The sequence below is a fragment of the Phascolarctos cinereus genome, unplaced genomic scaffold (genome assembly GCF_003287225.1).
Source record: "Phascolarctos cinereus isolate Bilbo 61053 unplaced genomic scaffold, phaCin_HiC Scaffold_5;HRSCAF=322, whole genome shotgun sequence".
NCBI classification, from domain to species: domain Eukaryota; kingdom Metazoa; phylum Chordata; class Mammalia; order Diprotodontia; family Phascolarctidae; genus Phascolarctos; species Phascolarctos cinereus.
Window position 1 is genome coordinate 351,880,262 of NW_027555958.1, and position 17,838 is coordinate 351,898,099.

Below are 17,838 nucleotides of genomic sequence, written 5' to 3' on the forward strand. Positions count from 1 at the left end.
GAGCACACATTTCTAAGTGCTTCCATAAATAGTTACCTGTATCTAAGCATTTAGCATGTACTCTTTTTCATTCTCATGTCACACACACACACACACACACACACACACACACACACACACACACAAACTATGCCTTCAGAGATTAATGACAGTGAAAAAGTAAACAAAATTAGTTTAATTGGGGGGAGGGGCAGAAGGCGAGTATTATCTATGGTGGCATGTGCTTCTCCCCACAGCTATGGTGTAATAGAAAGAGCATTGAATTTGGAGTCAGAAAAACTTAGTTTTCCTGGCGTTGCCACATAAGACTTTGTGACCTGTCAGTGTCTCAGTTTCCTTATATGTAAAATGGAGATGATGTCTCTACTCTTTCACAGTGCTATTGTGAGGATCAAATGAGATGATGTAAAGCACTTTGTAAACCATAATGCTCTATATAAATGTTAGCTATAATTATTGCTCATCAATAATGTCCTAATTTTTGGGGCTGCAGGACTCTGATTCTCCAAGGCATTCTACAGCTTCCAACAGCTCCAACCTCAGCAGCCCTCCCAGCCCCATTTCTCCTCACAAGACCAAGAGCCTCTCTCTGGAGAGCACTGACCACGTGAGTTGGGACACATGAACTGCTTCAGCATTCAGATCAGACATCACAACGGCTTTTTATCCCACGGCTCCCCTTCACTCACCTTGTTTTCTCGCTTTCATCTCTTCCCCTCACTTCTGCCTGAAAATTATCTGGGGGCTGGTATCAGAAGGGTGGTGGGACTAGGAAATAAAAGGCTTACCTTCTGATATAATTTAAAGGTGAATTTTACCCCCAGATTTAACAACAGCAGCAAAAAAGGGCAAACTTTTGTCAAATTTATTTGTATTGATTTCATTTCATACAGTTACAGCTGCTTTCATTATCTTTCACTCCCTCCAAAAAATTTAGTATGAATAGACCAAGATAACTAAAAATGATTAAGATTTAAATGAGCACTAGAGTCTCGTACTGTAAGATAGCACAATGAACCCATGACTTTGTGGGGAGGATCAGTACATCAAAGAGCATCATAAAGCTTTCATTCAGCCACCACAATTGAATGTTAATCTGATTGTTACCAGTGAATCCTTACTAATTAAAACAATACATATTTTACTACAGTACAGAGTTTAAATACACAGATTTAAGAGTTAAATACTGATTGTATATATTAAGAGAGAAGCATCATGTATTCAGTAAAAGATGGATGCATATTTAAGAGAAAGAAATCCTTTAATTTAAAAGAATTGTGTTGTTTCCATATGTTTTCATGCTAAACAATTTTAAATGTTGAAAAGACCGGTTAATATTTGTTAAGAGAGAGAGGTAGAGAAAGCAACATTCCCTTTGGAAGATGCTGTTGAGCACAGATTATCAGAAGAGCAGTTTAATTTCTCTTGTCATCAGAGACATCTTTCCTATTTTCCGTAGTAGAATTCAAGCCATAATCTTCATTTTAAAAATTACTCTTCTTATCTCTTACAAATGAATGAAGAGAGATTTCTTGCCACCCTCACAGCTCCTCCATCCCAAAGCCAATGGGCAGAGTTATAGTTTCCAAAGGGGTGGGTCTCCCTAAAGATCACAGAAGTGCTTTTTTCCCCCTGGGATCCACTATACCTCCCCAGGCTATAATAATATCACTGCAGTTTAGAGCAGGAGACAGTTTCTCTAGAAGGAACTCATTTTACTTCAAAAGGGAATGATCTTCCTCTAATTGGCCTGAAAACAGTTTACCAAATAGCTAACACCTCAGTCTGCCAAATGCATGTGTTTTTAGCAGCCTTGACCAAATATTTTCTTAGTTTCACCTGAGGATAATTTTTTAAAGATTTGACACAAAGGATGTTTATGTTTTAGTTAGTTAGTCAACCCAGAATTGTCAGTTCTACCAAGATTCCTTCCAAGATTCCAAGCAGATTTCCTTCTTGGCTGGGTTGGTTGTGTTGTTCGTTGCATTTTGCTCCTCCACTGTTGAGGGACATCACAGGAAAGTCAACTGAGAACAAACAAAACTCCATTTTTCTCACAGTCTAGGTTAATCTGAAGTTCTCGTACTTCTGTCATGAGATGGAGGTCTGAAGCCATTTCTCCCATCAAGTAACACCAGTAGAGAAGGGAGGGAGGGAAAGAAAGAGAAATCAGCCTCTTGGATTCTCTTCTTATGAGCTTCACTAAAAATAGAAATCAACACAATTTGCTCTCTTCCCAGGGACACTCACTAATGTTCCACCACATTAAAATAATTTTTTCCCTGTGTCATAAATTTATATCTCAGCATTTGTGCTGTATCATTTGACCACTGACAACCATGCATTCATTCTACATTCCTGTGGTAACAGCAGTGTCAATTTTTATTAGTCTGTCCACTCTGAGAAAAAACTTACAGAGCTTTTCAGAGGAGAGGGATTGGGCTGGGGTTATTTTATAGACATACAAATAGGAGAATAAAAGAAAAATTATAGTTAATGCCATTAGACATGCTGGAGTCTATACCTGTTCTAAAATTCTAAAATTTTATTTTGTCATGGGCACACTTGTTCCAAAGTACTAGTTACCTCCAAGTTATTTTGCTTTTGGAAAAATATAAAGTTTTTGCATTTTAAGAGTTATTTAACACAGTTTGACTTGTTCAGTTATCAAGTTGCTATCTTAATGTTTCATTGTCATTTGAATCTAACATTTTCCTCAATGTGGCATTTAGCATTAGAAATGATAGAATACCAGCAAATGTGTGTCCTTGCCCAGCTCTGCTCTTCTTCATTACTAGTGTGTTATGAGGAAGACAAAGCAGACAAAAGGACATACACCCCCAGGGAGCACCTTATTTTCAAGTCTTGTCTGTTATTCTGCTCAAGCCCTTCTTAGGGATTTCTCTTTCCTAAGGAAGTATCATATCATGCCAGTAAACCCTTTGGTTCTGGGCCATCTTATGGCCCCAGACTGCATATAGACAGGATCATTGCTAAGGCCAGAAAGTGAGCCTACTTAAGGATCGGGCTCCATTTCAAACTGATCACTGTCTCAGACCTCCCAGAAGAGGAGAAATGTACAGGATGAACCCCAGCACCTGTACAGAGAGCTCCAGCTCACACCATGTCCCGCTTGACCCATGCCAGAGCTATCATTGGAGTAGCCTCCCAGTTATGCTTTTTAATGAAGAGTTGGTTGTAATAGGGTAATTTCAATAGGAAATTTATTGCAGTATCTCCCCCCCCCAAAAAAAAGTCATTTTTGGCAAGGAGGGGAGACACTTTTATATTTTATCATCACACTACCCTCAAATGCATAGCATAATACATTCAGTATCTTCTGAGAAGGCACCCGGAAATTCACTGAAGGCTCTCTGGAAAAAAGGATCCAAAGAAAGAAAAAGAAACTTGTTAACCATTGGAGGAGTCCAGTGGCACATGATTGAAAAGATGCTTCCTATCTGTTCTTAGTACTGCACATAGAATCTCTTATTTATCGTGGGTAATTTGGGTACGTGTGGAAGGAATACTTTCTCTTCTTGATAGAAAGGAAAGCTACGTCTTAAAGGGCGTTTTGCCCAGCATCTGTCTCTGAGGGTTGGGAGCTGTGGAGTTTTGGTTCTGGTGCTAGGGGCAACTGCACAGTTTAAGCTACAAACCTGCCTGGTGTGTTGTCTGCCCTTGAATCTTGAGTAATTTCATCATGTGCTTTTAATGTACACAGTACATGTACAATTTTTGCCAAAATTGAAAGCCTCAGAGGTTGCTGAAGTAAGTTGCATTTGTTTGATTATTTAAAAATCCAGCTATTGCCAGTAATTTGGGCACTTTCTTTTGGAACATAGCTTTAGAGTCATAAATTATAACTGCTGTTATTTGTTCATTTGGCTTCCCAAGAAATTCCTGGTTCCTACACTTAAGCAATCACACACATCCCCAAATCCCCTGAATCTAAAACAATTTTGTAACAAGTTGTCATTCTTCAGTGGCCTTTCGGCCCCTCTCTGCCTTTCTTGTGGTCAGAAATGTATCTTATCACTTAGTGACTGCATATTACTGAATTGTGTATCTGAGAAAGAGATTTTGAGCCTGATGGAACCATGACTGATTGAATTTATATTAGACTCTCAGGTATTGCCTATGCATTGATGGGGGCAGTGAGAGCAACCGTCCCTGATTCCAGCAGGAAAAGCATGTAAAACTGTAGCTGAGCTGGATTCAGTGGCTTTGGAGTCATCAGAAACACTCTGGTCTCGAAGCCAAAGTGTGTTTGGATAAGATACGTTATGTCAGTTCTCCAGATGGGGAAGCAAGATGTTGAAAAATCAGGTCAACTTGAATTTTTATGTTTAGGAACTTCTAATAGGCCAGACTTTATAAGTGACAATGGTGGCCAAATACATGAGAGATAATCAGGCATTTTTCTCATTCTTTTCTGTCCCTCCTCTCCTCCTGCCCCTCATTTCATTCTTTTCTGAACTATATAAAGAAGTGTTTGACATTTCATTTCACCCACAAGATTCCCAGTTGTGACTTTAGTGACTTAATCCAGGCCAAAGTTCTTAGAATAATCCTGCTTGATGAGATGATGGATGGGGGGTGGAATATGCTTACATAGTTCAGCGGGCCCAGGACTCCCAAACAACATAGCTGCCATAGATGTTTTGTTTTCCATTTCTCTGGCATTTCCATCAGGGAATCTGTGATTTTTCTCTTCCTTTCCATCCACATTTGAAAATATGAAACAAAAATAAACCTTCTGTTACATGTAAGAAATAGCCTCAGTTGTGGGGAAGATTTGATAAAGACACAAACCATTCTTGATGTTTCAGTGGGGAAAAAAATGACCTGCCTTTTTTATGTCTGACAGTTTCATATCATTTATTTTTTAAAAATATATTTTTAGGGTTTTTTTCATTGTAATATTATTGTACAGTTTTGCATGACCTAGATGTAATCACTTTTTTGTTTAGAGTATAAAAGCTGACAAGTCTGTGTGGAGGGGGAAAGATACTGCTTTGGCCTCTTATCATTTTTTATTTTATTTTGTTTGGATTGATGCCCTTGATGTTGTAGGGGACTTTATAAGAGATTCTCTGCTACCAAACAATGATGTGGATTCTTTTGCACAGAAATATTTAAGGTGGGACAGTCCGAAATGTAATGAATGACTTCCTCACCAATACTTTATGTTGGTGACACACTTAATATTAACCTGACTTTGATGTATTGCAATAAAACAGGGAACTGTTAGAAATGTGGGTGTTTTGTCTTTTTTCCCTCATTTAAAAAAGATGAGTAATGGAGAAAGGAAAAGGGACAGATCTTTCCATCTTTATTTCATCATATTATCATCTTTTTACGTGGTGCTGCAGTGGTTAGAGTGCTGGGCCTGGAGTCAGAAAGACCTGAGTTCAAATCTAGCCTCAAATACTAGCTGTGTGATCTTAGACAAGTCATTTCACCACTGTTTGCCTCAGTTTCTTCAACTAAAGTGGGGATAATAACAGCACCTACCTCCCAGGGGTGTTGTGAGTATTGGATGAGATAATAATCGTAAAGCATTTAGTACAGTGCCTAACACATAGTAGATGCTATATAAATGCTAGCTGTTATTCTTATCCTGTTCTGTTATAAATTAAATCATTGTTTCATATTTTCATGCTGTGTTTTAAAATATATATCAGGATACAGTCTTATCTTTACTTCCACACAATATTGTATAAACCTAACCTAGTCAGAGAACCAAAAAATAGTGTGTGGCTAATTACAGAAAGAGGTTCATGATTCAAATATAAGAAGCAGTCCAGGGTGTTCTGTAACAGTATTTGTGTTTTCCACAAATGACAGAAAACTGTTAGTTTACTTTCTAATATGTTGAACCTTTTGAATATGAAGCACTGTCTACCTGGGACAGGGTCCCTGAAGATTGCCCTGATCTAGGGAGTTGTACCCAGTGTTTCTTAAAGTCATAAAGACAGGAGACTTTCTTCCTTTTCATTTTCCTCTTCTTTATCTTAATTTACTGCTAACTCAGAGGCTTCTTTAACGATTTGGGGAAAAAAGGGGTGTGGAGAGATCTTTGGGCTTCAGCTGAAGCATTCTCAGCAAGGCTCCAGGCCCATACCTACCATTGACAAACTGTGGTCATCATCACCAGTGGCAAGCCCAGTGCTACTAAGAGCAGTGTTGGCATCTAAGGTAGAGCTACCACAGCTTGTAAGGAACTCCAGAAAGTTGATAATGGTCAACATCAGAGGGTGGTGGGTTATGGTATAGCTAGCATAAGATTGACTGCCTCTAACTGACTCCAGAAAAGAGCTCCTAAGTATAAATAGGAACCCTCATCCTTCTTCAACCCTGGAGACACATTTCACACTGATCCTGAATCTTGGAATATTTTCTTTTAAGGAAACTGAACAGTTTTACATCTAATAGCTCTTTTATGTTTCCCACAGTCTAATTAAGCAGGTAGTCTACATATGCAGGTTCAAAACTCATTACTCATTCAGGAAGTAAACATCAGTGTTTAGAAATGCTGCTTTTGAGGTAAGAGTTTGTTGAACAAAGATGGTTTTCTACGTAGGTTTCACTTATTCTGACCCCCATCAGCCTTCTCTATCTTCTTTGAAGGTAAAGGCTACATTTTTCTGAAATTCTTATTGGTTCATAGATTTTAAACTGCTTTAGGAGTTTTCCTCCTTAATGTAACAACTTATCATGAGTAAGAATATGACTGCTGTGTTTTAATCTAGTGACTAAGCAGTGTGCAAAACATTATGATGATGTTCTCTGGAAAAGCCATCAGACCAGCTTCCTTCATTTAAGTTCCAGTTTCAAGAGGCAGTATGACAAAATGGACAAAGCCCTGGCCTTGGAGTCATGAAGACCTAGATTCACATCCTGCCTCAGGCACTTACTAGCTGTGTGACCCTGGGCAAGTCACTTAACCCCATTGTCTTGCAAAAAATTAAAAAAAAATTTTTTTAAATTAAAGACTTAAAGCTGGAAGATCAGGGGAAGGCTTTCTGGAAGAGTAGGTACCTGAACTGGGCATTGGAAGAACAGAAGAGTTTTATCTGGCAGACATGTTAAAGGAATTCATCCGCAGCATGGAAAATGATCTGTGTGAATCCTGGGCATGGTAGAGGACAGAAGGAAATCCAGGAATAGCAAGTATTCCAGTTTTACTAAAATGGAGATCCTTGATTCTAAGGGAAAATAGAGTGAAATGAAGTCTAGTAATAAGAAAGAGTGATGGCAATGTGAGTGAAGAGGAAGGGACACACATAAGAGTAGTGCAGAGGTAAAATTGACCTCTACAAAAGACCTACTCCTATATATTGTTCAAGGAAAATTCTCAAAGAGTATGCTGGAAAAATGAAAGTCCTGACAGGTCTATCTAAAACATGCTTTATTGTCCTATTATCACCTTACCTAAGTTCAACTAACTTGAATGCAAGTGATTGATTTTTCAGCTATAGCAACTCTCAAAGACTGTCCATTAAATTATGTATGAGTTACAATCCTTATCAGTGGAGAAAAGAAGATCCATACTGATGAAATTACAGATCCTTGAAGTGAAAAAAAAAATCTGGACACTGGATGTGGGAATGTGAGAGGGAGTTAACAATTAGTCAGAGGTTTCAGTCCTAGATGATTAAGAAGTTGATGGAACTGTAGAACAAAACAAGGAAGCTAGGAGGAAGATGATAGGTGCGTTTAGTCTTTGACTTGTTGGGTTTGAGACCCTAGCAGAATGAGGTGCAAATATCCAGTAGTCAGAGATAGGGGATTGGAGTTAAAGGAAGCTATCAGGTGAGGAGTCAGGAGCCTGGGTGGGTTCTCATGTCCATTTGAATTTGATAATTTACTCAACACTGGGATACACTTTTCTGCGGATGTTTTACCTTCTTGGGTTGGTACTATGTTGCTTTGTCATAAGAAGCTTGTTATGTGTGGAGATATTTCACTCTCTGTGTTCCATAAGCATAAACATATTCTCTCAGTGATGGAACTGTTGGAAGAGCTTTGTATACTCTATAACCCTTGGAGAGGTAGATTATGGTGTGCCAGGAAACAGAAATTAGGATGGAAAGAGAACTGGATTTGGAATCAAAAGACCTAAAGTTTGAATCCCAACTCTGCCACTTACTACCTGTGTGGCCCTGGGCAAATCAGTTTCCATCTCTGGGTCTCACTTTCCTCCTCAGTAAAATGAAGGCTTTGGACAAGATGATTAATTTCAACTACCAAAACATTTTTTCATTTCCAAAATTAAGCAACTTTCTTATTTCTTACACTTCAAGTTAAGAGTTAAATATGAGAAGTCCATCACTAGCCTTGAGTGTTCTCTTACCTCTCAATCAGAACCTTCTCCATATTGAACCCCAAAACTATACTTAATTTCAGTGAGTTCTCTAAAACCAGGTTGAGAGAAGCCGAATATCTTCACCACCCTGAATTTCTCTTCAGGAGTGGTTTAACCTAGTTTCAACTTGAATCCCTGAGATCATTCCTAGATTCAGAGTCTTAGTAGAATGAATTTGGCCTAACCCTGGAGTTGGTAGTTTAGATATCTGCAGGATTTCATGGGTAAAGAGCGTGGGTTCACTGTACAAGTTCAAGGTATTGAAGTATTTTGCCATTTGTGACTAGTTCATGTTCTAATTAGCTGATGGCTTTTTAGCTAAGGGTTATAATGAAACACTGCACACAATGTATTCATTTTGGTTTCACCACAACACTGTAAGTGAATATGATAATATACAAATACAGTGGTATATTGGTAGCAGAAAGTATACAACTATAGGTAAGATTCAGGAGACCTGAATGTTAGCCACAATTTTGTCACTGACTTTAAGCAAATCACTTGTCTGTGTCTCTGGATCTTAGATTCCACATCTGTAAAATGAGGCAGGGGGGGGACTAAGTGATCTCTAAAGTCCTTCCTAGTTATAAAGTTCTTTCTAATTAATGTTCTATGATCTACTTATCGTGTTAGTGGTATTTCAGTCTAAGTGCCGACAAAAAATGGTTGAGTACCACTTGTACTACATGCAGATTTCTTGGGCAGTAATTTGGCTCCTATTATCTGCCATACCAAGTGTCCAATTCCATAATATTTTATGTGGTGGTTTTTTTTTGTTTTTTCCCATTAAGGAAACAGGACAAAACATGTATATATCTCAGCCTTGCCAGGAAAATGGGAAAAGTCAAAAGGCTTAAAAGAAAGAATATGTGTCTGGCAAGATGGATGGTTGAAATAAAAAGCCAAGTTATCTTTACTCATTAGATAGAATTGTAGGTAGACCATCCCACTTAAATCTCACACACTGCCAAATCCTAAGCTATTAGTTATGTTCACCAAAAACAGTTGAAATAGTCACTTCTGCATTTGTGGATTTTTTTTTAATTAAAAAAAACCCAACATAATAATACTTTGTGTATGCCTTCTAGAGTTTTGAATTTCATTCACAGAGTCAAAGAATCTGAATTAGATAGGCTCTGAGATCCTTTGCAGTCCAGCCTGTTCCTGAACAGGCATCTTTTCCACATTGCCAAGAAGTGGTCATTTAATATCTGCTTCCTGAGAAAAGATCTTTCCCACCTTCTGACTCCCTAGTACCAGTGGTAGAGTGTACAGCCCTTGTTATGTGCCACTCAAGGAAATCAAATGGCTGTTTATATCTAAAGGTTGCTTGGCTAGATAATGATGATGGTAGTAATAATAATAACTAGAATTTATGTAGTGAATACCCATTTCCTTTTTACATTCTAATGATAGGGAGAGAGTGTATGTTGCTTCCTAAAAAGTATAAAATGTCATAGTAAGAGCCACCAAAGTGGGAAAGCTAATAAAGAATTGAAACCCAAGATAAGTAAAGAGGTAGTCATAGTTCACTACCCTTTATGAGTTCAAGTCACTGGGCCCAGATGAACTGTACCCAAAGGTCATGAAAGAAAAGGCTGGGGGCAGTTACTTACCCAGTCAGTGATCTTGAAAGATTGTAGAGAACAGGATAGGGAACACAAGAACAGAGAAGGGATAATGCTGTACTAGTGTTTTTAAAAAGGGTGAAGGATCCCTAGAAGTATCTCTGAAAACAGCTGCACAGTACATTCTCCACACTGGAAGCAGACCCCTACCTTAACAAAGAGTTTATAACTCAAGTAATTGTCTGGGATCATGAGCAAACTGCACAAAAAAAGTCAGACTATAGAATCTTTGGTGACAAAGAAGATCAAAACACAACCAGAAGAAGACAATAAAGTCAAAGCTCCTACATCCAAAGCCTCCAAGAAAAATATGAATTGATCCCATGCCATGGAAGAGCTCAAAAAGGATTTTGAGAAGCAAGTAAGAGAAGCAGAGGAAAAACTTGGAAGAGAAATGAGAGTGATGCAAGAAAATCATGAAAAACAAGTCAGCTTGCTAAAGGAGACCCAAAAAAGTATTGAAGAAAATAACACCTTAAAAAAATTGCCTAACCCAAATGGCAAAAGAGGTCCAAAAAGCCAATGAGGAGAAGAGTGCCTTAAAAAGCAGAATTGACCAGATGGAAAAGGAAGTCCAAAAGCTCACTGAAGAAATTACTTCCTTAAAAATTAGAATAGAGCAAATGGAAGCTAGTGACTTCATGAGAAATCAAGACATTGTAAAACAAAACCAAAAGAATGAAAAAACAGAAAACAATGTAAAATATCTCATTGGAAAAACAACTGACCTGGAAAAACAGATCCAGGAGAGAAAATTTAAAAATTATTCGACTGTCTGAAAGCCATGATCAAAAAAAAAGAGCCTTGACATCTTCCAAGAAATTATCAAAGAAAACTGCCTTGATATTCTAGAACCAGAGGGTAAAATAGAAATTGAAAGAATCCACCAATCACTTGAAAGAGATCCCCAAAGGAAAACTCCTAGGAATATTGGAGCCAAATTCCAGAGTTCCCAGGTCATGGAGAAAATATTGCAAGCAGCCAGAAAGAACCATTCAAGTATTATGGAAACACAATTAGGATAACACAAGATTTAGCAGCTTCTACATTAAGGGTTTGGAATATGATATTCCAGAAGTCAAAGGAGATAGGATTACAACCGAGAATCACCTACCCAGCAAAACTGAGTATAATCCCTTAAGGGAGGGAAATTGACATTCAGTGAAATAGAGGACTTTCAAGCATTCTTGATGAAATGACCAGAGCTGAATAGAAAATTTGACTTTAAAATACAAGACTCAAGAGAAGCATGAAGAGGTAAACAGGAAAAAGAAATCATAAGGCTCTTATTAATGTTGAACTGTTTACATTCCTGCATGGAAAGATGATATTTATAGCTCATGAGACCTTTGTCAGTATAGGGTAGTTAGAGGGGGAAAATTATATGTATGTATAGATAGATAGATAGATAGATAGATAGAGGGAGGGCACAGGGTGAGTTGAAGATGAAGGAGTGATATCTGGAGAATAAAATTAAAGGGTGAGAGAGGCTTATACTGGGGGAAGGAGAAAGGGAGAGGTAGAATGGGGTAAATTATCTCACATAAAACAGACAAAAAAGGCTTTTACAGTGGAGGGGAAACGGGGAGGTGAGAGGGAATGAGGGAATCTTATTCTCATCGGATTTGGCTTAAGGAGGGAATAACATACACACTCAATTGGGTACGGAAATCTGTCTTTCCCTACAGGAAAATAGGGGGTAAGAGAATAAGAGAGCAAGGGGATGATAGAGGGGAAGGCAGATTGGGAGAGGGGTAATGAGAAGCAAACACCTCTAAGGAGGGACAGGGTCAAAAAAGAGAATAGAATAAATGGGGGAAGGGACAGGATGAAAGGAAATATTTTTTCACAACATGACTATGGAAGTGTTTTGCCTGACTACATATGTATAACTGGTATCAAATTGCTTGCCTTCTCAGTGAGGGAGGAAGGGAGAAAATTTGGGACCCAAAGTTTTAAAAACAAATATTAAAAATTGTTTTCACATGCGACTGGGAAATAAGATATACAGGCAATGGGGCATAAAAATCTATCCTGCCCTATAGGAAAATAGAAGGGGGGGAGATAGATGGGAGGGCAGATTAGGGGGAAGGGATATCCAGAATGTACGCCATCTTGGGGTAGGAGGAGGGACAAGATGGGGAGAAAATTTGGAACTCAAAATCTTGTGGAAGTGAATGTTGACAACTAAAAATAAATGAATTAATAAAAAATATTAATCTTTTTAAAAAATTGTAAAAAGAGTAAATTGAGAGAGAATGTAATCTGCAAAATATAGGCCAGTGAATTTGACTTTGTTTCCTTGAAAAATTCTAAATCGTAATACTAGATCAATGATCACAGTGAGCTAACGTTGTTTCATCAAGACGTGTCATGCCAGACTAACTTTATTTTATTTTTTGATAGTTATTGGACTGATATCAGGGGAATGTTGTAGATACAGTTTACTATCATACTTGACTTGTAGACAGTGAAAAATATGAGCTAGACAGTAGTACAGTTAGTTGTAGTCAAATAACAAAAAAACAAAAATAATGACCAAATAACCCAAAAAAAATAGTCATTAATGATCCAATGATAACTTAGAAGAAGGCCTTTAATGGAGGAGGAGTATTTGGTATGCTTGTGAAATTTGTAGTTGCCACAAAGCTAAAGAGAGTTAATATATTGGATGACAAATCCTAAGAGATCCAAAAAGATCTTGACATGCTAAAATGTTGACTTATTAAGTTTGGGCATTTGAATACAAATACTGTGATAGTCTTCATCAGAGTCCACCACAGATCACATAGCAGAAACAGATGAAGAGTTCGGGAAGCAGATCACAAGTCTGTTTGAGAGGCATGACAGTGATGAGGGACTTCAATTTTCTAGACATTTGCCCTCTTTGCCTCCCCAAAACAGAGCAGTTAATAATTTCATAACTTGCCTTGATAATAATTTCATCTTTAAAAAATAGTGTCACCAAGATGGAAAAATTCTATTCTGGCTCTAATTCTCACCAATATGAATGAACTGGTTGCCAGAATGGAATAATGGGAAACAAACGGGGAAGTGACTAGTTCCACCATGGAGCTTGTGGAAGAGGAGAGGAAAGCCAGGAAGAGTCGCAGATGTACCTTAGATTTTGGGAGAGCAAATTTTAGGGAGTTCAGAGAAAGCATAGGTAGGTTCCAAATTCTGCATGAGAAATTAGCCCAGGAGGAATGAGAGCTCTCAAGAATTAAATGTTAAAAATAAAGAGTCTGAATGAGGAAAGACAAGAGAACTTAGATTGAAAAACACATGCATCGAAAGCTAGAAGAAAGGGCAGATATCAGAAAAGAAGTATATAAAGATTTGGTGCAATCCTTATAAGGACAGTTGGGAGTGCCAAAACTCAGAATGGACTGAGGTCAGCAAGGAAGGCTAAAGACAACCAGGGGGCAGGATAAGATGGGAAAAGGAAGGGGGGTAGGGAGGGAGAGGGAGGCAGTTTGAAAGCTTTATTGGAGAAATGAAGAGCAAGTTACAAATAGTACTACTACTTGGAGTGGATAAGACAATAATTAACTAATGAAAAAGAAGGCAGAAAAATTTTTATTTTCCTTCTGTTTTCTTTGCCAAGGGGAATGATTGTTTGGAGTAGGTAGACAGAAAAAATATGGCTAATAGTTTATACCCACGATGAACAAGGAAGTAGTAAACTACCCATGATAAGTGACCTACACTAGATGAACTACATCCTTGAATCCTGAAAAAAAAAAGGGGGCAGATGTGATTGCTAAGCCAGCAGTCATCAATGGTGTGATGTCACCTTTCACGATGTCCATTGTAGTGCCTCAGGGAGCCTTGCATGGCCTTGTGCTATGTAACCTTTTTATTACAGACTTGCATAGGTGACACACTGGTCACTGGGAGGGATAATTCTCACACTGGATGACGGTCAAGATGCAGAAAGATCTTGGCAGGTTTTAGAATACTGGAATAAACGTATCGAATGTACGGATATGGACAGGGATTGAATCTGTGATTTCACTGGCACTGGGAACTCCCAGATAAGGAAACTCCTTTTCTGTGAGCGCCTTTTTAATTTGATGTTGCCCAGGTCACCGAGAGGTTAAGTTATCTGTGCATGACGCAACCTAGGTATGGGTCACATGTAGGTACGTAGGAAAGACTTGAACCCAGGGGTTTCTGAGTCTGAGTCCAGCTCTCTATCCACTATGCAACACTGCCTCTCCAAGATTAAAGAGGCATGAATGTAAATTCTTAAATTTGAGCTCAGCAGGCCAACTTCACAAGTTAGATGCAGGAGGCAAGATCAGAGTGCTGTCTGAAAAAGTGCTGTGAAGCTTGAGGGACTACAATCTCAATGTGAGTCAACAAGGTAGACCCCCAAAAATTAGTGAAGAAATAAATGTAAATTTGATTTCAGGAAAAAAAAATTTTTAAATGAGAATTTTCCCAAAGTTGAGCGGGCTGTCTTGGGAATTGGTGGGTTGCCTTTTACGGAGATTTTCAGACAAAGGCTAGATGACCTTGACAACTGGGTGGGTTGTAGAAGGGATTCTTTTGGGGGTACAAGTAGATTACCTTATTTTTGTTGAACTAGCTTTTGTATTTATTCTAGAAATACTTAAATATGTTCATGTCTCTTTTGATAGACTGCAAGCTCCCTGAAAACAGGGAATGCTTGATATTTTTTTTATCTTTGTATCTCCAGTACCAAGCATAGTGCCTGGCACATAGTAGGCTTGTAATAAATGCTTGCTGGTTGACTAGATGGCCAATGGAGGCCCCTTCCAACTCTGAAATTCTATGATGATGAACTTTAACAGGGATATTTAAAAAAAGGGTACAAGATAGGGGAGACATAGTTAAAGAGGCATTTGTCTGACAAAGGTCTCAGAGTTTTAGTACATTACTAGTTCAATACTAGTGAACAGTAACACTAACTATAAGAGCATTTACATAGTGCTTTAAAGTTTGCAGAGCACATCGTGTATTTGATCTTCACAACCCTGTGAGAGTAGGATGTTATGATTTTACAGATGAGGAAACTGAGGCAAAGAAAAGTGAAATGACTTGCCCAGAGTCACACAGCGAGTAGGGGTGTGCATCAGATTTTGAACTCCAGTCTTCCTGACTCCAGGTCTAGCACTCTATATACAATACAGTTTGTACACTGTACTGTAAACACTGTATTCCAGGTTGATGGTAAATAAAGAAGGTAATGCTGTAGGCCTTTTTGAGAGGAATAGAGTCCAAAAGAGGGGAAGTGATGCTTCCATTGCCCTCTTATCTGGTCTGACCACATCTTGTGTATTATAGTCAGTGTTTGGCACCACCTTTTAAGACTGACATTGAGGAGTGCCCAGAAGAAGGTGACCAGGTTAGTGAAATAACTCGAGATCAAGACATGTGCGGAAAGGCTGAAGAAAATGGGGGTATTTAACCTAAAGGAGAGAGTATCTAGGGGAAGGGAACTGGAGACATGATAAAGTACCTTAAAACATTTGAAGGAAATGTGGTAGAGATTAGACTTATTTTGCTTGGCCCCAGAGGCAGAAATATAAGCCATGAATAAAAGTTGCAGAGGCAGTTTTAAAAGATTTAGAAGACTTCCTCAATATTGGAGCTATCTAGAAGTTGAATGAATGGCCAGCTCCTCCCTGACCCCAGGAATAGTGACCCTTGAGATGAGAAGTCCCCAGGTCTGGGGAATGGAGGGAGTTCCTTCAACTCTGGGACTCCAGGCTAGATAAGTAAAAACTCACCCAATCCACAGGACCAGCCTATGGTTTACATTGCATCCAGCTGTCCATTACACCAGGGCCCATCCCATGAGAGGACTCTGCTATCTTCCCCGCCACCTCATGCATGCATACACACTCTCTTCCCTTTTCGCTTCTTGCTCTTGCTGTGGGAAAGGACATGACAACCTGCTGCCCCATACCTCTACTTACAATCCCTCGGCCCAGCCCAGATCCCCTTCCCTGGCCACCACTCCCATTTTTGTGCTGAAGAGTAAAATACAAACTCGAAGGCAGAGGTTTTCTCACTTTATTTTTTGTCCCCAGCATCTAGCCCAGTGTTTATTGATGATTTTGTTCCTCACAAGAAGTGTTCAAGCAAAAGCTAAATGGTCACTAGATGAGGATGTTGTTGGGGGAATAAGCTGGGCTAGAGACCAAGGTCCTTTCTAATTGTGATTCCTCAGAGCCCTTCCCTTTGCAGGGTGGGGAAGTCCCTCCATGGAAAAGGCCTCTTTGTTCCCCGCTACAAACCTACACAGCAGAATATCTGGTAAATTCATTTTGATTTCCTGGGCTCTCCCACTCTCTGAATCAGATCATTTTGGGGGGTTTGATGAGATCATAAGACATTTGTTTCAGAGAAAACATCCAGGTCTTTTATTTATGAAAATTATCCTTAAGTGAATAGACAGTTTTATTGGTGAGCAGGTAACCATTAGGTTAACTACTCGATTCCATACAGAAAAAGCTTCAAATGAAGCTCTGCCTGCTTCAGTCAGCTTTGTTGGCCACTGCACCTCAGCTTCTAAACCAGCACTTAGTTATTACAGATAGTTCATTTTTTTTCTTTAATATTGATAAAGTATTTCCCAAAATAGAAATTAATACCCCTGGTGGATTACAGAGGAGGTGGAGTCATAGAGACCAGAACTGCAAAGGTTAAAACAGTTGTGGTATATGGGCTGTCTGTCCTACAGACCATGTAAATGGAGGGCACTAGACCCTCCCATATCTACAACTTTCTCCAACCCCTTATCTAAGGTCTCTCACTCACAATTTTAATAAGTACCTGGAGCAACAGCATTCTGACCAGTGTGGTGGTGATCAAAGCAATTAATATTTATGTTAGTGCTTACTGGGGAAGATAAATAAAGTTTCTACCTTTAAGCTAACCTGGGTAGAAAGAACTATAAAGAAGCATTTGGCTAATTTTGACAGAAAAAGATGAGAATTCATTTCCACTGCTTGACAGTTTGGTGACTTCACCTGCTGGGAATTCTGTGTTTTATTTTGGCACTTTCTGAGGAGTAAAATGCCCTTTCTCTCTGACATCTCTTCCAGTGCCCCTTCTACTCCTCTGCCCCTTCTCTAGGAAAAAGCCACATGTGCAGACATAATCCTCAAGGCATAAAATCTTAATTCAGAATAATCTTAAGAGTCTGCCAAGGCTGCTGCCTACAAGTGGCATGCATACAAGTAGGCTGGGCCAAGCCATTTGTTCCATAGTTGGGTATAGGAGGCTAAGGGACCCATTTGTAGTCTTACAAGATTTACTTTGATAATGGGGCTGAGGATCATATTAACAGGTGCCTTATTTACAAAGCTGAAAACTAAGTCATTCCCTCTACTTATAATTTCCTCATCATTTCCTGTAGCGATTGGTGAATATCCTTATTATTTCTTGTGACAAGGCCAGCTTTCTGCAGTCATCAGGAAGCTCTGGTTGCATTGGGATAAGGAAAGTCCATTACAACAGTGCCTCCAATGTGCTTAATCTTTATTATTGATTGATAAGAGTACATGTTCATTCATTTACTAATTTCCCTTGATTTACACTTCCATGATATTTGTGGATATTCTCAGTTCCCCCAAAATGTGTAAAAAAAGAAAACAAGTTTTAGTTTTATCATGGCTTGTAGGGGCATCCTCTCACAGCAGGGGGGGAACTGCTATGGAATTGATGGAATAATTTAAATAACCTGGATCCTGGAGCACCTTCAGTAGCAGAGTTGACATGTTTCTACATGTTTCCTGCCCCCAATTCCACATAATTTGGTCTCTGAAATCCTGTATCTGTACCTTCCAACCCTTTTAAAGGGTT

The 17,838-nt window shown here is 38.9% G+C and overlaps 1 protein-coding gene across 6 annotated transcripts in view; it reads left to right on the forward strand.

The window, feature by feature from the left end:
• CDC42BPA (CDC42 binding protein kinase alpha) overlaps nucleotides 1-5,257 on the forward strand; it is a 430,427-nt gene extending 425,170 nt beyond the window's left edge. For all 6 annotated transcript variants that reach the window (XM_020982125.2, XM_020982131.2, XM_020982126.2 and 3 more), the window contains one exon: nucleotides 494-5,257. In XM_020982125.2, coding sequence (XP_020837784.1) covers nucleotides 494-625 — 132 coding nt within the window. In that variant the 3' untranslated portion in view covers nucleotides 626-5,257. The remainder of the gene's footprint in view (nucleotides 1-493) is intronic.
• Nucleotides 5,258-17,838: the final 12,581 nt, after the last annotated feature.